At 42.3% G+C, this 22,644-nt stretch overlaps 4 protein-coding genes across 9 annotated transcripts; 3 read left to right on the forward strand and 1 right to left on the reverse strand.

Annotated features, from left to right (window-relative positions):
• The first annotated feature begins 1,360 nt into the window (after positions 1 to 1,360).
• gjc2 (gap junction protein gamma 2) lies at positions 1,361 to 10,021 on the forward strand. 3 transcript variants are annotated; one of them, XM_057056317.1, is made up of 4 exons: positions 1,406 to 1,505; positions 3,121 to 3,401; positions 6,555 to 6,670; positions 7,946 to 10,021. In XM_057056317.1, the coding sequence occupies exon 4, from the start codon at positions 7,975 to 7,977 to the stop codon at positions 9,229 to 9,231; it is 1,257 nt and encodes a 418-aa protein (XP_056912297.1). In that variant the 5' UTR covers positions 1,406 to 1,505; positions 3,121 to 3,401; positions 6,555 to 6,670; positions 7,946 to 7,974; the 3' UTR covers positions 9,232 to 10,021. The 3 variants fall into 3 exon arrangements, with proteins under 3 accessions (XP_056912295.1, XP_056912297.1, XP_056912296.1); XM_057056315.1 differs by lacking the exon at positions 3,121 to 3,401 and having other exon boundaries at positions 1,361 to 1,505; XM_057056316.1 differs by lacking the exons at positions 1,406 to 1,505; positions 3,121 to 3,401 and adding an exon at positions 6,233 to 6,349.
• Positions 10,022 to 11,093: 1,072 nt separating this feature from the next.
• iba57 (iron-sulfur cluster assembly factor IBA57) lies at positions 11,094 to 13,103 on the forward strand. Of its 2 annotated transcripts, none has more exons than XM_057056319.1 (3): positions 11,094 to 11,576; positions 12,003 to 12,346; positions 12,445 to 13,103. In XM_057056319.1, the coding sequence occupies exons 1-3, from the start codon at positions 11,224 to 11,226 to the stop codon at positions 12,843 to 12,845; spliced, it is 1,098 nt and encodes a 365-aa protein (XP_056912299.1). In that variant the 5' UTR covers positions 11,094 to 11,223; the 3' UTR covers positions 12,846 to 13,103. The 2 variants fall into 2 exon arrangements, with proteins under 2 accessions (XP_056912299.1, XP_056912298.1); XM_057056318.1 differs by having other exon boundaries at positions 11,095 to 11,576; positions 11,997 to 12,346.
• Positions 13,104 to 13,106: 3 nt separating this feature from the next.
• jmjd4 (jumonji domain containing 4) lies at positions 13,107 to 15,364 on the reverse strand. Of its 2 annotated transcripts, XM_057056311.1 has the most exons (6): positions 15,112 to 15,364; positions 14,858 to 15,023; positions 14,653 to 14,778; positions 14,283 to 14,550; positions 13,710 to 13,856; positions 13,107 to 13,617 (listed from the first exon to the last, which is right to left on the reverse strand). In XM_057056311.1, the coding sequence occupies exons 1-6, from the start codon at positions 15,362 to 15,364 to the stop codon at positions 13,282 to 13,284; spliced, it is 1,296 nt and encodes a 431-aa protein (XP_056912291.1). In that variant the 3' UTR covers positions 13,107 to 13,281. The 2 variants fall into 2 exon arrangements, with proteins under 2 accessions (XP_056912291.1, XP_056912292.1); XM_057056312.1 differs by lacking the exon at positions 14,653 to 14,778.
• An 816-nt stretch (positions 15,365 to 16,180) lies between these two features.
• Positions 16,181 to 20,268, forward strand: snap47 (synaptosome associated protein 47). 2 transcript variants are annotated; one of them, XM_057056314.1, is made up of 5 exons: positions 16,181 to 16,677; positions 16,796 to 17,295; positions 17,580 to 17,704; positions 18,563 to 18,603; positions 19,040 to 19,202. In XM_057056314.1, the coding sequence occupies exons 1-5, from the start codon at positions 16,181 to 16,183 to the stop codon at positions 19,053 to 19,055; spliced, it is 1,179 nt and encodes a 392-aa protein (XP_056912294.1). In that variant the 3' UTR covers positions 19,056 to 19,202. The 2 variants fall into 2 exon arrangements, with proteins under 2 accessions (XP_056912294.1, XP_056912293.1); XM_057056313.1 differs by lacking the exon at positions 18,563 to 18,603 and having other exon boundaries at positions 19,040 to 20,268.
• The last annotated feature ends 2,376 nt before the right edge of the window (positions 20,269 to 22,644 follow it).

Consider the following 22,644-nt stretch of genomic DNA (forward strand, 5'->3'; position numbering starts at 1 on the left):
CTCGTGTGTATTTGAAATTGGTCTGATGCAGGCAAATGTAAACCAATAATATACAATAAAGGGAAGATGAAAAAAATCCTACAGGGATTTTGGCAAAAGTCTGAATATTAATCTGCGCAAACCTTATTCAGTGGTGTCATATGACTTTCAACTGATTCTGAAGATGTTTAGTTATACACAATATATGGGGGGAATAATCCTGTGGATGAAAATAAAACACTTTATTATAAGTATAAAGCAAGTGTTGCACCACATGCACACGATACAATAAATTGTTTCAAGTGGTTCAGGTCAGCTAATGAAACTGGTCCCAATAAAGTCCTTTTGACCTTGACGTTGAGCTGGGTGGTGCAGAGATGAAACTCACTCAGTTTGTTGGGAAATGAACTGCTTCCACCCCAAATAGCCACCTGTGGTGGGACTCCAACTCACAACTTTTGAATCACTGTTCACATGCCGGACACGAAGTCCGTTGCGACACAGAGCCATGTTGTCATAAGAAGGAACCAAAAAATCCACAATCGGACCTGAAATATCCGGGTGGAAAGTTATCTGTGTCCTTGTGGGGACTGTTAATAAGCCTAAATCCAGCTCTAACTTTAACCTTAAAACCAAATCTCGGGTTTTATATGTGTGTAAAAGAATGAAATGTTAACGAGAAAAAGCCAAATCAAATAAGTCATGTTTGAGATCAATCCCAGTTTTATAGGAACATGGCCTTCGTGTAAACTTACTTTTACTCTGTGTTTCCACTGCTTGTTGTTTTTGGATGGATTCATACGAGACTAGCAGTACTTTGTCTGAATGAGTAGGAACCCTCCAGATTAACTGGCTGATCCATTTGTGCTCAAGCACAGAACATTCTGATCCCCGGCATGTTTGGATGAATGTCCCTGTTAAAGCTGCACTTGTGCTGCTTGACTGCTGTTAAAAGGCTCAACAAATCCTGAAATATTAATATTGTTTTAAAATTTGGTATATTCTCAAAATAGCCAAATATATATATATATATTTTTTTTTTTTTAAAAAGGAAAATAATTACAATATAGTTTACATGCTCTTGCACACTGTGGGTGGTTTATTCAGGCTGAAGTAAGACACTTGTGTGTGGAGAAAAAGCTTTTCAATTTGTCAGTTTGTTCCTTATTTTTGTCCCATAGTACGTGCAACAGTTTCTTGTAAGAGGAACTATGATGATAACGGGACCTGGAAGGATCCTGAGGCCTTCAGCTGCATCATATTATTATATTCAGAGTGAATCCATTAAAGGAAAATGAATGGAAAAGTAGGGAGGCCGTCTGGTGAAACAATAGTGTCTTTGACAGGAGGCCAGTCTCCTGAGTGTCCTGTCTGTACTTGGTGGTGAAAGGGTTTGAAGAAAAAATACCCATTGTGCTTCTTTTTCCTGCCTCAGAGCCTGAGCAGTGAGACGGTGGCCTGGATGCTCATTTAGGATGGCCTGCCGTTAAACACAGAGTCAACGCCTGCTTGAGCTACATTGGAAGGTAGGCACCATCTCCCCCACCATGTTACACACACTTACGTTAAGATGCAGTATGGAACTGATTTATTTTCTTGTCTGTCTTGTAAATATTGCTGTGGATATGAAAAAGCCCCAAACTGCTTTAATTCATGTCATTCTTTATATCTATCACTGCGATTTCTGCGCTCAACTGTTACACATTAAAAACCTAAGACTGATACTCTTAGGTTGGGGTTTTCTACTTTATTGTCTCAAAAGCTTTGACTTTAGTGGTTTCAGTTGTTTCCCAACATAGACCTAAAACATTGGAATGCAATAGCTGTAGTAGCCAGGAGCATATTCTTCAGGCTGGTTACTCTAGTTGAACACAGAAAGTATTGGTCTCATTAAAGAAAGGAGCTCACAGAAGAAAGACAGTCAAAACCTTCTAGATGACCCCTCTGGTCTCAGTGTTATATGGGTGATGATTTATTAGTCATTTTACACTGAAAATAAATAAATAACACCGACCCTGGGGGACCTAACAGGAAATGAGTCCACGAAACCTGAAACAATGGGGCTACAGTTGCTTTTACTTCCTGTTTTATTTTTATTTTTTTTACTAAGAAGAATTTTATTCTGTGGACTCACACATTAAGAATTCAGTGTTTATGTTAAGAACATAATGTTTGTGAGACCATTTATATTAATACTATTACTATTATTATTACTATTTTTATTATTATTAATTATATTTCAGTGAGAAATCGAGTTTTGAGCATTGGTCGCTTCTTTGATTACATCGCCATCTGGTGGAAAAGGGACATATTGGTTGAAGAAACAGCAGATGCGCTTCTGTCCACAGCGAGTTACAGTGAGACACAATCATTCCCCTATACAAATGACACCAATGTGAGTGCAATATTAGATTACAGTTCTAAACTCCCTGGTACCTGACCACCAATTAACATTGCAGAGCAGTGGGATATAAAGAGGGGAGGCAGGTAGAGGTGAGTAGAGATGGGAAAACAAAAATAAGTGGTGTTAGGAGACAGAGAGAGAGAGTTTTCATTTAAGTATCCATGAAACACATGTGAGGCAAGAGAGATGCACATGTATCAAAGGTCCTTGCAGCATTTCTACCAGTGCCAGGGGTTCTCAGGGCTGGTGAAGGACAGTGGCAGGAAGACATCGGGAAGGAAAGAGTTGCCGTCGACATCTCTGATAGGCCAAATGACCCCAAATGTCTGCTGTTCCTTTAGGCTGCCCCATGTCAGCCAATGACAAGGCTGGCTAAGACAGGATCAGGGTAAAGATTGAGGCCTTCAGACGGCAAAGCTGCGTTTTTATTTATTTGTTTTAAATATATTAAATTCTCTGTGTGTTTGTCAAGATTGGTTCTCACTATGTAGCAAGTATAAGGGGTGTTCATTTTATTTGCTACATAGTGAGGACCAGAACACTTATTCCATAGGCAACATGAGGTCTGGTCTTCACAAAGGGCTATTAAGGGCTTAAGACCAAACTTCAAGTTCAGAATTGTGTTTAGGTTAAGGTTAGGATGCTTATATTTCAATATATGTAACTGGACATTTGTTACCCCTATCTTATAATATTAATTTAAAAAGCAAACAAATAAACAGCATTGTTGTGTGCAGGCAGTGCTAAAAGCTTGTAAAACACACTCTGGTAGTTGTTTTACTGGGATGTGGGAGAGGCAGAACCCTCGCTGAAGGAAGTGGTTGGCATCTACCTCAAGGCCTTTCATCTCAGTCGCTTCACTGGAGTCCAGCCTTAGTAAAACTGGCACGGGACACACTTTCCCTGGGGGTAGGAGAGGCTCTGCTGAGAAACTGGGAGAAATATGAACAAATGAGATGGGACTGCCACCACTCTCAGGCTGCCTCTCGGACAGCCCACCACCCACCACCACAGTCTGGTAAGAAGAGCTTAATGATAGTGGGAGAAATGAGGAGAGAGCAGCCCAAGCACCAAGTTGCATCTTGTTTTTTTGCTCTGGTGTCTTGTGTCACTTTTCTCTGAGGGTGGGGGGGCACATCGAAGTCACATGACGGAGCTTGATCTGTTACATAAACACAGACCTCCACAGCCCCCCCGTCCGCTCGCATCAACTTTGCTCGGTAAATACAAACTCGTGTGGTGACATTGGTGGCGTCCAAGGAGAGTTGTCGAGATGTTGCATTGCTTCAACCCTCACAGCTGTTGCTGACCTCTTAAGGTGAACCAGTGAATCGGTTTGGCGACAATAATCCTCTCATTAGCCTCGGAATATTAACCATTCAGTACATCTGAGAATTTATCAAAAGGAAACATGTGACAGAATTTCTGTTCAATACTAGTTAATTCATTGATTTTATCCCCCCAAAATAAACTTTGTCAGTGTTTATTTGTGAGCTGTCATGTAATGTTTATTCAAATGCTCATATTTCACAGATGCTACCCCATTTCCTCCCCCTTTTTTTTCTAAATATAACCCTAACCTGATGAATATTTTAAAAAAAAAAATCCCTGACTGGGCTGTCACACCATGCCAGTCCTTGTGACAACAGCAATGTCACAAAGTGTCTTACAGGGGGACGCTATAATATTTTCCTTGCTGTAGGGGCTCCAATCAATACTTATCAACATGAATTACAGTTTCCCAAAGCTAGAATAGCCTTGATTGTTTGAGGACACGGGGACAGCACATCCGCAGAGAGCAGCCATTGATTTGACACTGCGCATTTGCACACTTGTGTTTTAGATCTTCAATTATTATTGTATCATTTTGATGAGCAAATATCGGAGGAAAAGAGGCAAAGTCTTTATTGGAATTATGTTTCTTATTAGCTAAATTTGCTGTATGATTAAAGAATAATCCCATTTATACAGATACAGTTACAATTTAAGATTTGTGTTGAGCTTTAAATGACATCCGGCATTAAACTTTTATATTGTGCATCAAAGTGTGCTGTTATTGAACATCGAAATTGAACCTGACAGAACAGATAACCCGGGGTTTGTGCTGGCCTCTGTCCTTTGTGAATGCAATAGCAGCAGTTGATGCACTTCACACTACACATAAACTACAAATAGCTCCATATATGACGTTAAGGGTGGGGAAATGTTGCTGTTGTTGGGCGACGATTAAATCAGATCAACGCAATGCAACACTGGATCCACTGATCCAAATCTTAATCAGAGCTAAAAATATTCCAAATCAATTAAAATAAGAAACACTAGTACAGCATTAAAACCTGTAAAATGTGAGTGTAAATTGTGAAACATGGACAGCAAGTTCAGCTGTCTAGGAAAACAGACTCAATTAAAAATTTGTCCAAATGTTAATTTATCAGCCGTCTCCACTGACCCATCCGTGACTCTTAAATACAGAAAGATTTCAGACGAATGTGCTGCAACGTGGAAAACACGTGCCCATCCATCCCTCAGGGACAGCACATGTCCAAACCCCAAATCCTCCGATCCTTCCAGAAGCGTCCCCCATCTCCTTCTCCTCTGTGCAGCGCTGGGCGTGCTCGCTACGCCACATCTCCTCAGTCAGACGCAGCGGGGAGGCCAGAAGACAACGCCTCTGGAGGACGGGTCCTACAGGCTCAGATGGCCGAGCGGAACAGCGCAACATCTAAACATGTCCTCACATTATCTCCCAGTGTTTCACTACAGTTCGAGCTGTAGATTTTCATCGTGGCTATATTAAGCAAATAAAATCAAGGAGGCATGAAATCTGTATTCCGGAACATGTAGGCCTTGTTGATGTTGAATATTACTCTTCACTTTATAGCAGTACACAGGTCATAACTAAGGCTTATTAATGGTCTTATGAAAGAAACATTATAATAAAATGGTCACTAAGACACTGAGCAGACCCATTTGTTTGATAGAAGCCAGATAAGGCCCCTTTGTGTGTCCTCTGTTAAACAGGTGAGAGTTTCCAAACTCAAAACTAAACCAACCTGATCTGGAACATCTTAAAAAAAATGATTTGGAAAAAAATATATATTTTGGGTCATCTTAAATCAAAAACAGGTGCCTTGGGATATGCGGGGGGGTGTTCACAGATATATCCGGTCTTCGTCTGAAAAGTTAAATGAAAAAAAAAATCCATCATGTCCGCTTAGTTATAATATGTCCTCTGTATAATGAGATGAAAGCTGAGAGAATAAACATCAAGTCGGAAACCAGGCGCGTAGCGGGAAGGCTGAGGGCGGCCAGTCAGCTGTTGGGTTATCTGGCCAACTGCCTGGATGGATGATCTAAATATTATGACACGGAATATGACTGAGCGGACCCACTGGTTACATTCTAACGGATCTGCACCAAAGCAAGGTTGCTTTTGTCTCGGTGTCTCCTCTTTCCTCCACGTCTTTGTCCCTTTGCCCAAACATGATTCGTCACAACAACGCCCAAGTGTAAACTCTTATGTAACTGGAAGACAATGTGTTTGCTGTGTTCATGTGCGACAACTAAGGTGTGAAGAGGGCGTGTGAAGATGGTGCACGTATGGCTGTGCACATGCATGCAGTAGGAGTACATGTTAGATTGAATAGTAGATTGGAAAACTTCCAACTCGGCCACGACTGTATTCACCATCTCTGAAGTTACCATTAACCTGCCACATGAGATGAGTACATCGAAGTGGGAGTTGATGGAAACACATCTGAAAAGGGAAGTGTTTAGAGGGGGGGAGGGAGAGCGAGTGCAAGGGGGGGAGAGAGAGGGACCATCATGCCCTGTGTTACAAACCTTGTATATGAGCATTTGGGGGGAGGACGACTTGTCAGTGCTGCGATTAACACGCTGCCTCAGCCGGGTTTTCGTTTCAAGCTGCAGCGTGATATCCTGAAGTCTGAACCCTTTTGGATGAAGGTCATTTGCCAGAGGAGGAGTTTTTCTTCCTCTGCCTTAGTTTTTTTTATACTTCCTTTTCAGGCAGGCTGGTGTAATAGAAACCAGACACATGCCAGAATGTGAGGCATTCGCAGCAGCAAGACCTCACCGTGCACTTGAGGGGAAACTGTCGAAATTGCACGCCTGGTTTAATCACTTCTGTATCGTTTCTGTTATTTGTCAGTCTGAATGCTGCCAATAAGAAAGCCTGGGTGCTGGGATGGATGCGGAACCCGATAAGTGTGCAGGCATCTAGTCAGGACTCCTTCAGGATGGGAAATACACATGCAACTTTTCCAGGTGGGTCTCTTCATTTACTTTATGAGCTGGAAATTCAGGGGTCAAAGTGGTGCCCCCCCAAAATGGATCGGAACTAAAAGTATTAATTATTAGTATTAAGTATTAACTTAAAATACTGAGCTGTGAGTTTGTCTTAAATCTGAAAAAAATAAAATAAAATTTTAATTGGCATCTTGAAATGCGAAATCAATTTGCAACACATTTATCCAACAATTTAACAAAGGGTTAGTAATGTTGTCTATTAAACCTATACCTTTATTTCTGATGGAATCCCTGGTCCGGACCTCAACAGCCACACTCTGCTGAGTATGTGCTTATAAACTGACTTCATTAGTTCACCAATGGTGGAAAAGAACAATCAAGATGAACTGAAGAAATGTGTTTTCTTTTAGTTGTGAAAAATAGATGAACCCTATTTACAAACTGAATTTTCAAATTTGTATTTGGAGGGGAAATCAAGTTTCGCTACGCTAAAATGCTAAATTCAAACATTAGTTCACTGTCTGTTGGCTGACATGACGTGCCCACCATAGATGCCATCTGTCTCCGTGAGGCTGTGCCCCCTCCCCAGTGTCAGCCGCGCCTGAGCCGGCGCAGGCAAACCCGCGTGGCAAAGCAACAAGCCTCTCCTGTTCGCTCAGATGGCAGGGGAGACGGCACATCCCACGCCAGGGAGCCCAGAGCCACTGCACGCTTCATCCATGAGGATGAATGAGTTAAACTTTCCCCTCACCCCATCCAGCCTCTGACGACCGTGAGAAGAAAATGAGTGGAAGGTTTCATGTCATCTGGTTGTTTGTGTGCATTCGTTGGCGCGTATGTTTCTGAGAGGGCGCTCAGATCGGCGCACAATGTGCTTTTATATATTCACCACTCTCTCATTTCCTTCTTGTGTTATCGCTGACACCCTCTTGGAGTGGTAGAAAACCCTCATTTTGTGGGGCCGGATGACATAACCCCTGACACTATTGTCATGAATGAAAACAAGCCTTTGTCTGTGAGAAATCGGTCCCTGCTGTTAGAGAAAGTTGTTGGGATTTCTAGTCAAGAAATGAAGTGACCAAATAATACCCATCTCATCTTAAAACTTAAATTTATTATTTGAAATTTGTCATGAAATTTGTTATGGGATTGTGTAAAAAAAAAAAAAAAAAAAAAAGAGGACAAATTAGTAGATTTGTAATCAAATGTTGCAGCCATCACTTGGATCTGTGGAAAATAAATACATATTTGGTCTCTAAGCTTCTTATCGCTGTGTGAATTCTCTCTTTGCAGACTCTAGTTGAAAAGCTTGTCACAGCAACATGAGCTGGAGCTTCCTCACACGTCTGCTGGAAGAGATCCACAATCATTCCACATTTGTGGGGAAAGTGTGGCTGACTGTGCTCATTATCTTCCGCATTGTGCTCACGGCAGTCGGAGGCGAATCCATCTACTCGGACGAGCAGACAAAGTTCACCTGCAACACAAAGCAGCCGGGTTGTGACAACGTATGCTACGATGCCTTTGCCCCTCTCTCGCATGTCCGTTTCTGGGTCTTCCAGATCATCATGATCTCCACTCCTTCCATCATGTACATGGGCTATGCCATTCACAAGATTGCTCGGAGTACAGATGAGGAGCGCAGGAAACTCCACAGGCTTCGCAAAAAGCCTCCCCCGCATTCCAGATGGAGAGAGAGCCATCACCTGCAGGGCGTCTTAGAGGAGGACGAAGATGACGACGCTGAGCCCATGATCTATGAGGATACACTGGAGGTGCAAGATGCCAAACCAGAACCGGGGAACAGCACGGGCAAAGACCCACCAAAATACGACGGCCGTCGAAAAATCATGCAGGAAGGCCTGATGAGGATCTACGTCCTTCAGCTGATGTCAAGAGCTGTTTTTGAAATTGCCTTCCTTGCTGGACAGTACCTTCTCTATGGTTTTCGTGTTAGTCCATCCTATGTATGCAACAGGATCCCCTGCCCACACAGAGTGGACTGTTTCATCTCGAGACCCACAGAAAAAACAATCTTCCTCCTTATCATGTACGTGGTGAGCTGTCTTTGTCTTGTGCTAAACATCTGCGAGATGCTTCACCTGGGAATGGGAACATTTCGGGACACCCTTCGCATGAAGAGGAGCAGGGGCAGACAGTCATCCTACGGCTACCCTTTTTCTCGCAATATTACAGCTTCCCCTCCAGGGTACAACCTCGTAATGAAGACAGACAAACCCAGCAGGATTCCCAACAGCCTCATTGCCCATGGGCAGAACGTAGCCAACGTGGCTCAGGAGCATCAGTGCATCAGCCCGGACGAGAACATCCCCTCTGATCTCGCAAGCCTACACCGGCACCTAAGAGTTGCGCAAGAGCAACTTGATATGGCATTTCAGACCTACCAGACCAAACAAAACCAGCAAACCTCCAGAACCAGCAGTCCAGTGTCTGGAGGCACCATCGCAGAGCAGAACAGAGTCAACGCAGTCCAAGAGAAGCAGGGCGCAAGGCCGAAATCAGCCACAGAGAAGGCTGCAACTATTGTAAAAAATGGAAAGAGCTCCGTTTGGATCTAGATGAACAGATTCCACAAAATAACAGCAACACATTGTCTCCAGGGTTGCAATAAACAATAGAGAGACCAGGGATGCAGCTATGGACAAGCCTCAGAAAATGTCAATCACAAAAAATTACAAAATGATCAATTTCAGTATCAAGCATCTTTAAGCAGTTTTCTTTTGTTTGTTCGTGCATTCTGACGCGATTAATATATGCATAGCTAGTTACACACCAATAATTGCAGCTACATTATCAATGACAGACAGACTGCTTTTAGATATATTTCCTAAGAATGACATTGACATGGATCAAGAAGGAAATAAGTGAAGTTATTAAGATTAAAGATTTAAAAAAAACAGTAGTAAACCAAGTGTACAATTTCTCTGAAGCACACCGTCTTTTGCTGGTTCGAAAAATACAGATTTAGGGTGGCTGTGTTTCATTGACAGCAGAGCAAGTGTAAAATATTTTCAAGAAAATCTCTGGAGGCTGTGTCGTTGTAGACATGTCTGGTAAACACAATGATCATCAGTGTGCAAAACTCTCATTTACTCTAAATACTGATTTCCTCCAGTTTGAAACCAATGCATGCTTTACAAATGGGAACTAAGAGTGTTACACACAGTAGACTATAGTATAAAACCAATCCTTACCTTTTGAAACAGTTATATTTATCTTTATCAGAGTAATATTTATTCGCCTTCATGGTTGTCAAAGTGCCTCAAGCTTCTAAAGACTGTTCTAGCAACCTAGTCATGATGTAATAAACTTTTTTGAAACCTCTGTGATATTGCAGTGGTAATCGCAGCTGTTCTGTGTACTTATTTTTAAATCCGTGCTTTTATTTTGAAATCGCGGCAATATCAGGCACCGGTACTGTCACTGTTATTACACGTTAGGAAGTTTCACTAGGTGTGTGATAATTCATGCAGGATACTGTTACCGTAAGGTTTGATCACCATTGAACACTTCATATTCTGAGTAGAACAAAATAAGATACAAATGAACATTTTGTTATGTGCTACAACAGCAGTCTTGATTGTAGTTTAAAGGAAAATAAATTAGACTTTAAAAACAGGTAAGTTACTATAAAAATGAAAAGCAGTGCAATTTTCCAGAGAAAATGCTTCCACAATATATAAAAGATGTTATTAATACACGGATCTAGGGGTTTTATTGATGTGTGTAAAGAAAAAAACGTTTTCCATGGCATTTATTATCGGAAAGGTAGCACCAGATGTCAGTTATTGTCCAACTTTTCTGATGTAAATTGGAGAACTTTGCTGTACACAATAGCTGTATCCAGCATCAAAACACAAAACAACAAAGACCCTCTTCTTCTAAAAAGAACATTTGCTTCTACCAACAGTTTTGTTTTCTGGATTACCATATAGTATTGTTTCAGTTATTTACCTGGTAATGAGTTACACATTTTGCTATGTGAATCAAATCAATCTTTATTTATATAGCATCTGTTACAATCATAATTGTTTCTCGGCGCTTTACAGAATCCCAGGGCCTGACCCCTAACAAGCAACAGTGGCAGGGAAAAACTCCCCCTTGTGAAGTGTGCGGGGATACTTTTTTGTATTCTTCCACCCTCCGAGGAATGTTATACACCTCTTATTGCTTGTCTAATCCCTGCTGGTTAAATGATGCTCAATTGGCACTAAGGGGCCCACAATGTGCCAAGAAAACATCCCCACACTATTTCACCGCCACCAGTCTGAACCGGTGATACGGGGCAGGAGGGATCCAGGCATTCGTGTTTTTTACACTCAATTCTGAACCAACCATCTGAATGACACAGATAAGGGATCTGTGGATCCACAATACGTTAATTTAAAACTCACGCGCGTCATTGTATTTATATGGAGCAGTGCATTGTGGGAATTCAAAATGGACGCCGTGTTACAGAAGTCATACGGGAAGTCCTGTGACATGTAGCCATCTCCGGCATTTTCCGTTTAACTTGCACGCAAAATATATTTCTATCACTATTTTACAAAATGGGATTTTTGTGTTTTGCCCGAAAAACTTTCACTTCCGCCGGCTGTTTACGCGCATACGCCAGAAATTACACTGACCGGTATATGTGCGTAACCGGTGTTTGGGGTCGAGTTGGGACGCGAGTCAACAAGTACAGTAAGGATAAAACTCTCGGGGATGTTTCTGCACAGTTTGCCTGTTACCACCTGCCTCACAGGGCCATCGTTAAGCTCCAGGGACAGGACACCAGCCCGTTCCTCCAGGGGCTGATCACCAACGATGTAGGTCTGCTGGAGGAGCCGGAGCCAAAGGCAATGTACGCGCATATGCTAAACGTGCAAGGAAGAACGCTTTATGACATCATATTGTACAGGTATGCACATTTATTTTGTTGTTTATGTGCGTGCGTTATCTGTGAACGCGAGGGTGCGACGTCTTATCCAACGAAGCAGCTACTGATAGAAGCTTCCAGAAAAGTGTCCTCAAGTTAGACCCCTGGGTTCCAAGTGTATGTATGTATTTATGTATATATGCTTGTGTGTGTGTTATTTTGTGGAGTAGGTTCTAATAATGTTTTAAATGTTATACAGCTTCTTTTGTTAAAGTAAATTAATGTTACAAAGCTCAAGATCAGCATGTAATATGCTGCATGCAGGGGATAAGCGTCAGCAAAGGCTGTTAGAGAATATTGTAATTCTGTTCTGGAAGACAACTTAAAGTATATTAGGCAGCCTAAGAAGGTGTGACTGACTTTCTGATTAATAAGAAGTGCTTATTTTATGACTTTTCCCAGACTTAGAGAATCTGATGCAGGACCCAGCGTTTTCATCGAGTGTGACTCTACGGTCAAGGATGCACTCTTAAGACATTTTAAGATATACAAGCTTCGCAGAAAAGTCAACATAAACCCCTGTGCAGAGCTGTCTGTGTGGGCCGTGCTTCCAAAGCAGAAAATGACCGGACAAGTAGCCAGTAAACCAGAACTCTCCACCCCAGATAAAGCTCTGTTTTTGGAAGCCGATCCACGAGCAAATGAAATGGGCTGGAGGCTGGTTTTGGACAATCAAGTAGATCCGTTGGATATCCTGACATCATGTCAGAAGGGTGACACAGAAGAGTACCACAGACATCGCTATGCAATAGGTAAGACCAAAATGTATGGAGTTGTTATTAAGAGAGGATTTGTGTGAAGACATCCATTGATGTATTTTTGTTTTTTCCTGCTGTGGTTTTTGGCTCAGGACTTCCCGAGGGCGTGAAGGACCTTCCCCCTGGAGTTGCACTACCACTGGAGTCAAATCTTGTCTACATGCAGGGGATCAGCTTCAGCAAAGGCTGTTACATTGGCCAGGAACTGACAGCCAGGACTCATCACACTGGGGTGGTTCGTAAGCGGCTGATGCCAGTACGTTTGTCGGCTCCAGTCCAAGACCTTGAGGACGGGGCTGCCTTGGAAACGCAGTTGGGCAAGCCAGCTGGGAAACATCGAGCAGGGGTTGGGAAGCTGGGTCTGAGCCTTGTCCGTACGGCTAACGCCAAAGAGGTGTTGACAGTCAAATCTAAGCACGACACTACGGTAACGCTTGAGGCTTCTGTGCCAGATTGGTGGCCTGATGATGCTAAAAGCAGCTCTACGGACTAGTTGCCTCAAGGAAAATTATCAAGGCAGCAAACTTTGGATCAACAGAACCCTGAACTTAAGTGTGTTACACTCTCAACACTTGATAGTCATGTTACAGTACGACTGAATCAGTTGTGGTTAGTTTGTGTTTGCAAGAAACCTACTTTTGTTTTCACCAGTCCTAAGTTATAATGTATATTCCATGAAAATGTTTTGCAGCACTGTGTAAAAAGAACTGTGATGAGCCATTGGAACTTTAATAAATGACAAACGATGCAAGGCTGCTTTTTTCACTTTATCTTTCAGTGCAAACTTGAAAATAAACACTTGAGATTGGAATTGACCTCAAACCAAAGGCAGAGAATTAACTTCATCTTCACATTTAAAGCACCTTACAAATCAGCACATCACATTCAAGTATTACATCAAAGCGTGTCATTACATTGCTGTCTTGTCTTTAATCCTGATAAAGGAGATGCTGCCCCCTTGTGGACTGAATGGTATCCCGAATTTGCTGTAACATCATTTCTGGCTGCAAAGTTAAAGTTGTATGATCGAGCCGCTTAAAGTCTTCATTGCAGACCAAGCATTCAATTATGTTTGCTACTCTTTGTAGATCAAAGGCAGCGTGAAAGGGACCCAGCTTCGTGAAGGTCTCCGAGAGGTGTCGTGGGTAGTCCGAGGAATCCACCGAGGAACAAGTATTCAGGAATGCCATTCGGTTGCCGGCGATGATTTTCAGAAACGATGCAAATTCTGCATAGTCGATACCAGAGCAAGCCTTCATGATAACCTAAAAATTAACAACCAAGAATGAAACAATTTACTGACCTAATGTGTTTAAAGTCACTACATATCAACAGGAAGAAGACGATTAATCAATACCTGGCAGTGCTGGTGCCATGAGTCCATTGTGTTTCTCCACTCACTTATCTCCTTTTGAACAGACAACAGCTCATTCTGGAGGAACTGCCACATGATATCTACGTTACAGCCATTTAACCAGTTATGGTTAATAGAAATGGTGTCTTCCTGTAACACATTATAAAGGATCCTCATGTCACTATTACAAAACAATATATTTTTTAAAAAAGTGTGGTTAATGGGATGTTTTTGCCTGTATGGACAAAACTAGACTGCAAGGTTTTACAAAAATTTCAATACATCTTATGCACACTGCCTTTTTTCTGGTGGAAAAAACAACTGCTGTACATTATATATTTTTCAATGGGAGTTGCTGAAAAAGAAGCTGCCTCACCAAAAATGGCTGTAAATCCAAAATGAAAGGTTTCATATTTTTCTCATATCCTTTAAAATAAAAATAGCTCACTCTTTAATCATATCCTAATGTTTCTTTTTCCCTTCAGAGTCATTGTGGATATGTTTTCAAATAGCAACATTATCCAGAGTCATTCTAGATCGAATCTGTTAAAACAGTTGAGCGTTTACAATTCTTACCAGATTATAAACCTGATGATGCCAGCCGCTGGGGACAAAAATAATTTCTCCTGCTTCTTGAATAATTTCAAGAGGTTGACAGGCTTCTTCCGACTGTGGGTAAAGGCCTCTGTCTTGAAGTTCGGTTGACGTTACATCATAAGGGAGGTTACCGTGAGTGTCTCGTAAAAAGTCCTCCTGACCTGGAGGATACAGGAGCCACTTTTTTCTCCCGCAGATGTTTGCGGACCAACTGTAGGAGCGGAAAACATCTGCGTGGAATGGGGTCCTAGTGGGGAGAATAAAATAACATGGAACCAATGTAAACACATATTGAGATGACTATTATATAATTTGGGTAGTGCAAAAAATAATCTCCAAATCTCCACACCATGAGCCTTTAGGTCCCATGTAGACAAACCGGTAGTCATCCACTTGAAGTGTATCCCAATATTCATTTAACCAGTCAGAAGTAAAATAGAGAGGAGTGGTGTAAACATGGTGTTCTGGAAAGTCCCTGTTAAATAACATCGAAGCAACAATAACACGGTTACAGTATTAAAGCTTCACTTCTCTGCTAGTATGATCAGCAGTACCTTGACATGTGCCAGTCTTTAAGATAAAGACATCCTTTAGGTGATGAGTGGCCATTCTTGATGTATTCCTTCCAGTAGTGGATGAATTCTTTAAAAGGTATGACTTGCTTGGGGTTCGCATTGTACTCCTTTGCGTTGCAGTTGGCAACAGGAACAGGAGTCTCATCTGTGATGAAGAGCAAATATCTGCATGTCACACCAGTTAAGATAGCAGCAAAGTAATGTGTCACTGCATTATTATCGCGCGTATTTACCAAAATCCTGCAGCAGTTTCTGAAAATTAGGCTTCCCCTCCTCAGACACCCACTGTTTTCTACACTTCCAGTCCTCTGTGAACCTTTTTGAAAACATGCATGGGTGATTGGGGAGCAAGTATTTTTTGAAAAACTTTGAGTAGCTGAGCTCTTTGTCGATGTAATCTACAAAATGTGAAGACCAAAACTGTTCATAAGACTGCCTCGGTATTTTAACTAAGCTGCAGCAGTTGCGATACGCCTCTCGGTCCATGATGGTAAACAAGACCTCGGCTAGCCAGAAAGCGAGCTTAGCTGTCAACGTTAGATGGTAAGAAATGAAAGGAGATGATGGCGAGTTAGTTGCTTTGGCATTACATAGCGGACACTGTTGGTGTTGTTACCGGTTACAGCTATTTTAACCTATTCTATCAAAAGGGATTTTCAAATCCTGCTTTGACATGTCGCTGCAAGACACTCCATCGCGAAAACGAAAGGCACGTAAACATTAAGAATGTTGTGTTCCGGTATTTGTCATCGCTGCATACTTTAACGTTGGTTATTAGATCATTGCTCTTTGTCGAAGCCAAATCAAGAGGTATCAAATAAAATCTGTTTTTTTTCCGAGCCCTAATCGTCGTGGCAACCTTTTTTTCCCCCTGACAGATCGATTTTCGAGTCGGACAGTAAACACGGCCGTACTCTGTCGTGACGTCACTTCCGCAATAAACATCAAGTGGAACGTAAATATGTGATAACGTGCAGGGAAGTGACCAATCTACGGTATATGTTCATTACTGAAACGAAGCCACCGGTGTTACGTTTCATTACATTACACTTTGCTAATTTTCAATGTTATTGTCGGCATTGAAACATCGATTCTTATGTGCTGACGGCGACGGCGAACCCTTCACTTTTGTTTATCTGGTGCGTCGTGCTCTTACTAGTGTTAAGAAAGTATCGTCAGGACACAAATAATGCTTGTACCGGTGTCCTCATAGTGTAATTTTGGACTAAAAACAAGATTTGCGCTTGTGTGTGGTAACATTATTTGACCTTGTAGCTGAATCCTAGTGTTACTGCTTGCAAAATGAGCCGGGATGTAGCTGTTCACAGCTGGTCCGCTTCCTACTACATCAACAACGACAAGCGATGGGAAACCGGGACCCTCTGTCTCACCAGAACCATGTTGCGCTTCGTCTCTGTTAAGAGTAAAGAGAGCCTTGTGAGCTTCCCCCTCTCCAGGATCATGGAGCTAAAGATGGAATCATCCAGTTTCATTTTCAGCACTCTGACAGTGCTCGAGGAGGGCAATGTGAAACACTGGTTTGGTTCCCTCAAACCCAATAGGGTGGTGGTTTACAATGTGATCGAGCATTTCTGGAGAGAACGACTTCTATCCCCCAGCTCTGAAGCTTGTGGCGCAGAAAGTCAAGTCTCTAAAGGTAGGGAGTTAATAAATCTTATGGCCGGGGCCCAGAAAAGATTGGAAAACACTGGTACAGTTCTTAGCCAACAAGGAGAACAGTTTGACAATATGATGCAGGGACTGGAGAAGATTGACTCTGACCTTGGCATTGCTAACAAGTAAGAATTTGATTCTTCTCCGAATATATTCAGTTTCTGGCTTTATAGCTTTTTAGCATGCAATAAACCTAACATAACAATGAAATAACCCATTCCTGAATTGTGTTTACTGTTGCAGACTCTTGACAGAGCTGGAGACCCCCTCCTGGTGGCCTTTTGGCAAGCTCCCATGGAGGGCTCAGCAGGAAGTGAAGGCTGAGGATGCTGCAAGAGCTGCTGCCACCGCCTCTGCTGCACTGAGCAAAGGATCTGGTAGAAATAGAGTCATCACAAGTATCCCAGCTGTAGTAAGTAAAAGTGGGGACTCAGACTTAAAACCTGGATGCTTGCTGGTGCACGTGTCCTCGCTGGAGGTCCACGACAAAAACTTCCAGCTCCTCCACCGTTTTGAGCGTAACGAAGTTGATGAAATCAAAGTCCACAGCCCATACGAGATCACTGTTCGCCAACGGTTTATTGGGAAGCCCGATATATGCTGGAGATTACTGTCTGCAAAGATGCCAGAAGCACTGTCTGTGTTCGAGATGCAGTACAAAAAGAAGATGGAGTATATGTGTGAATACAGGAGAACTCCAGCTTCATCCCCATGTCATCTGGAAAGTCCAGACTTTTATAAAGGTGAGGTTAGGATAATGTAGGAAATGTCTGTCTTGTTTCCCTTTTTCCATGTCGTCCATACAAGTGACCACTAAGTGGCAGTAAAATTCTATTTTTCAGCCTTTGTGTGTTTGCACTAAGGGGTGTATCCACGTGTAAAAACATTCTGGACATCGCTATTTACGTGTTTCAATGAGTCACTTTGCCCTTCTTGCCTCATTTGCCATACTTTGAGTTTACTGTCTGGCTTCATCATAAACAACGTGCTCACTGCACTTTTTCACTCTGTCCACCCATGGGTTCAGGTTTACAGCAGAGATGCCAAGAGTCAGAGCTTCCACTGGAGGTCCCTGCAGGAGAGCTGTCCCAATTGCAAGAGCTTGTCCTCCAGCCATCTGTCAGCCAGACTGAGGCTCAGGAGCTCAGACAGGTGAGAGCTGTTGCTGCAAATGATTTGTATTCCCGTGACATTTATACTTTCCATTTTTGTTTGTTTAAGATATATATATAGTAGCAAATAACCCTTTGTTTTTAGCAACATGTAGTTTGACAGTTCCATTCCAAACCACATTTAACTGTCACAGTTATTATTTCATATTGTGTGTATTTAAAATGTTATTTAGTGAGACCACAAACCCAAGTCCACTTTTTAAGAGAGGAAGAAACCAGCTCATTCATTTTGTCAGCCTTTACAAAAAGTTTTCCATCCAGAAGAAATCACAGAAATGGTGAGGAGAATGCATAGAATCCATCTTAGAATATAACGTGTGACACCTTACAAAGGAGACATTTGTGTCGTGTCGTGCAGCCCCACTTTAAATGTACTCACTGATTACTTTAAGTGACTGTCACCTTTTGGGTACCGGGCAAACAGTTGTACACAGTAACAACTTAGAGACAGCAGTTATTGCCAATACAATATATTTCCAACACACAAATTAAGTTTTGAGCCAGTCAGTTACATCTAGTTCATTGTGTTTTGTTTGCTGAGGCAACCATTGGTTTCCACGTCCAATTCTTTAACAAATGTTCCTCTTTGAGTATTTTCATTTAAGGTCCGTAATGATTACGTTTCAACAATAAAAACGTTAGTCTTTATTTGTGGCACTCTGGGCGATACCCCACTCAGCGAAGAGTTGGAGACATTTTAGCTCCTATACTTTACTCTTAGTTCCAGACTAAATATTTAATTTTGAAGTTAATAATGACTTTGCTCCTCTCACCTTTCTATAAGCATGAGCTAAAAATATGCATTTTTTGTGTGTTTTTCTATGACACCTAATCTCAGTCAGGTATTCTCAGAAAAAAACTCAACCATCAGTGGCCCAAGTGAGTAAATGTAGTGATTTCATGACTGTAAAACTGCCACCTGGAAATGCTGTTGCACTCATTTGCATTGTCTGACTGCACGGCAGCGAAACCTGAGACGTCTCCTGCGTGTTTGAGAGGAACGTCTGTAGCATAACATAATATTGGTTTAAAAAGCACGGTGGTAGGTTTTGGAGGGGGGTTTATTAGGTTTTGTTTGGCACATCTTCGTATTTAAGTTGTTTTATTGACCGTAGCATACACAGTTTTAGTCTCTGTTTACCTTCAACCCACACATATATGATATTACACTACATATCTTCCACCGAGCAACACTACGCACTAATTTTCCATTGGTTTCAGCCTTTGAGCTGATTTTATCAGTCTTGCTGCCAAGTTGATCCCTACGATGGGACTGCTTTTTAATTCCTTTAAAAAAAACTGTGCATGTTTGCAGATGCTGCTGCAGCTGAAGAACTTGGCCCTGGAGGCAGAAACGGAGCTGGAACGGCAGGATGAGGTTCTGGATGTTCTGACCAGCTCCACTGACCGAACCACCATGCAAATAGGAAAGCACACCTGCCGCATGAAGAGACTGCTGTAGCTCTGACAGTGCAACAGGCGCCGAGTTTCCGTGTCCTTCTGAGACTGTAAGATTACAAAGTGGCCTCACAGGATCAATATTGTGTCAAGACTGGAATACAACAGTAGGGACTTGCATAATCCTGGTTGCAGGATTTCTTCTGCATTTGCTCTAATTATATAATCATACAGGCTCATGTGTCCTGCATTTCTGGGAAATGATGTTTGCTACAGATGTTGCTATCATTAAGTCAAGTTAGATTTAATGAATAATGTTTCATTTTTGCACTTAATGGACATCTCGGACTCTTCCCTCCGATCGTGTATGCAGCACATTTTCCCTGTTCTCCCTGGAAGGCCCGCGAAAAGAACACAGTAGAGAAAGGCATCACAATGTTCAGATTCAGTGAGGAGACAGCACAAACGTCTGCTATTGTTTGTACATTATCAAAACGTGAGAGAAATGCTAATCCCTTTAGTTGAGTTTGCTGGCTCGTCGCTGCTGATTCCAGGACATTAGTCCAATTTTCTTGCCGTCTTCGACAGCTGAAAGGGAAGCCGATAGCTCTTTACCGTCTGAGGTGACATCAGTTACCGCTGAGTGAGGGCCAGGGTGTGGGCTCAGGAAGAAAAGACTTTGTCAAAGCCTGCATGTAATTTCCAAAGATGTCGTAAAACAGCCGTGAAAAGTTTTCCAGTACATTTTCTTCTGGTGTCCTCACAGTGATGTCTGTGTTTTCAGGCCATTATTTGTTGCAATTTCCGTCGTAACATTACTGTTTTACAGTATTTTGCATTGTGCTACACTGACAAACATTATTAAATACTGTATCGTGCTGCAGTGCAAGATTGACCAGAAAATACTTCCTCTCTGCTTTTAATCGCTGTACATGACAGTCTGCATTTTCTGTGTTTCCATCTAAATAAGGCAGGTAAATCTGTAAATGTAATTATCTCATTACATTATGATTATTACAGTATAATTACATCTGAGCTTGGCTAAAAATCTTAACTATATTATGGAAATAGTGATTAGCTTGCTGTCACTAAGGAGGTAACACTAAATGTAAGGGAAATCCCAAATAAAGGAAACACACGAACACACCCAGCACTCTTAGCGATGGAGTTATTTATTGTTTCTAAAGATCTCTGAAGTCTGTGGTAACAAACGGTCCATGTTGAAGTGTTATAAAAATCTAAAGTTGTCATTTGTTGTGCGTAAAACCTGTTCTCAACACCCATTTAACCAGGTCTCAGCAAGATCGGTGGGTGGAACGAAACCAATTTGGAATTGATTCTGGCGTTTTCAGCCATAGGAGAAGCTGAAAGTGTTGGAACGGGAAGGACATTGATGTAAGCCGCTGGACAGTTTCATTTCTTACAAATGCTACAAACTCTGGAAGCGCTTTGAGTCTTGATTTGAGGTTCAGAAAAATAAAGTCACCTCACCCAGTGTCTAAGATCCCCACATCCTGATGGAGCAGGTTTGTCTGCAAAGGGAAATCACAGATCTACAGCAGGGGTACAGTGTAATAGATATGCCAGGAACAATTTCTTCTCCTTTTACAGATATTATTCATGCGGCGGCCTTCTGACAAAGTAGAGATGTTATAATTCCCCACCAGGCTGCCAGTTTTATATCTTTTGATTCAACTTCCAGGCCCAGTAAGATTTTTCTCAGGCCCACCCATAAACCACATTCTGTACCCCTGTAAGGCCTGAATAGAGACCGATGTGAGAATTTGAGAATGGGGCTTTTTATCATCCTTTAAATCACTTAGTTCTTAGAGGGTCCGAAATACGTCGCCTGAGAATCGGCCTAATTCTGGATAGCTGTGACCTGATAAAAATGAGTGTTTTAGCCAAAAAAACAAGGTTTGGATCGGGGAAGTCAAAGCTGGGTGAAGCCCCTGGAACTGGGCCTGGGTTCCTAATGAAAAGTCAACAGCCATCTTGCTCAACTCTTGTGTGACAAATTGCAACAGAATATAGAAAAGAGGCCAGACTGGAAGTGGATGTTAATTAGTGCTTCAGTTTCAGCATGCGCTGCTTTGGGGAAGTGGCTTATTTTATATACTCTGTTATTACAACATCCTGCTGGCAAACGGAGGGTTGGCATCAGCTGACCGCCCCGTCAAGCAGCCGAGCGCTTAATTATGAATCAGGAAAATGCCTGATTTAAAGGGGTTTGAAAGGAGACGGGTGGCTTCCCTCAACAGTCTGGTCTCAGTTAGTAGGACCTTTTTTTCAAACAATTCCAGCCTTGAAAGATGTGAGCCTGAAAGCGCAGACAGGAGATAATAAAAGGGGGAGAAGTGCAGTTGAAACGGTTTTCATTATTGACTGTTTATTTTTGCAGAGTCCAGTGCTAAACAGTGTGATTTTGGAAGTTCCGAACCCCAGAAGAACACCACATGTTATGTGAATTCCAAGCCTTCAAAAAAAAAAGAAAGAAAGAAAGGGGGGTCAGGGAAATAGAGCTCGCGCTGGCGTGGTTTTGAAGCAGCTTCGCAATACGAGGAAGTGGTGGCGGTCTCGCCTGACCACAGATACATGAGATCCGGCTTTGCCTTCCTAACGGATGGTATGGAGACACGAGGGATTCAGCTGGCCTTGACTTCCAAGTCTGTTTACTCTCATTGGAGAAGCGTGTCTCCATTGATGGCCGATCAATCAACTCCTCCTGGCCAAAAGCAGCAATTTTATGGGCTACAAGGGCAGATGTGGCTTGCGCTGCACCACAAAATGTGGGCGCATGTGACGGCAGTGGAGGGAGACTCCAGACAAATTGTGAAAGAGCAGCACACTTATTGTTTTTGTGTCCGTGCTGAGATTCTCTCCAGCCACGTGTTCCTCTTAACTTCATGCGTGTCTGGTGCTCCTACTTGTCAATCAGGGCTGATGACCCCAGATACGGCGCAGACATGATGATGGAGAAACTTTATTAGATGATGTCTCGGTCTGATGGCCTGATTTCTGACTCGTGTCCTGGCCCACTCTTCACTCACGCAGGTGTTGCTGGCTTTTCTTTTGCTGAGGGGGTTTTCGGTTTCAGGAAATCGGGCCTGTTGGTTAATGTCAGAACTGGGAGAAAATGCTGCAGAAACAAAAGTGCTTGAGTCCAACCAGTGTGTGTGTGTGTGTGTGTGTGTGTGTGTGTGAGTGAGAGAGAGTTCTCCAGCAGAACGCAGTACACACAATTCAGCATTGTCTTCACGGTCGATGCGCTTCTCTTCAAGATCCCACAAGCTTTGCATCACCTGCGCCGTACACTCTCCGTTACTTAAATTTCCATGTACAGTGTTTTTGTTCGGGACGTTCTCTTGTTTATTCCAGCTGTAAATGTGCTCTGAACGGCTGTTAATATGGTACTTTCCCAGATGCTGAGCAGCAGGGTGATATCATGCTCTCATGCACTTATTGTTATGATTTCCTCAGTCTTTGAGGCACACTTTTGTGTCTTGTGTTTCGCAAACTGTT

The sequence above is a fragment of the Takifugu flavidus genome, chromosome 15 (genome assembly GCF_003711565.1).
Source record: "Takifugu flavidus isolate HTHZ2018 chromosome 15, ASM371156v2, whole genome shotgun sequence".
NCBI lineage: Eukaryota > Metazoa > Chordata > Actinopteri > Tetraodontiformes > Tetraodontidae > Takifugu > Takifugu flavidus.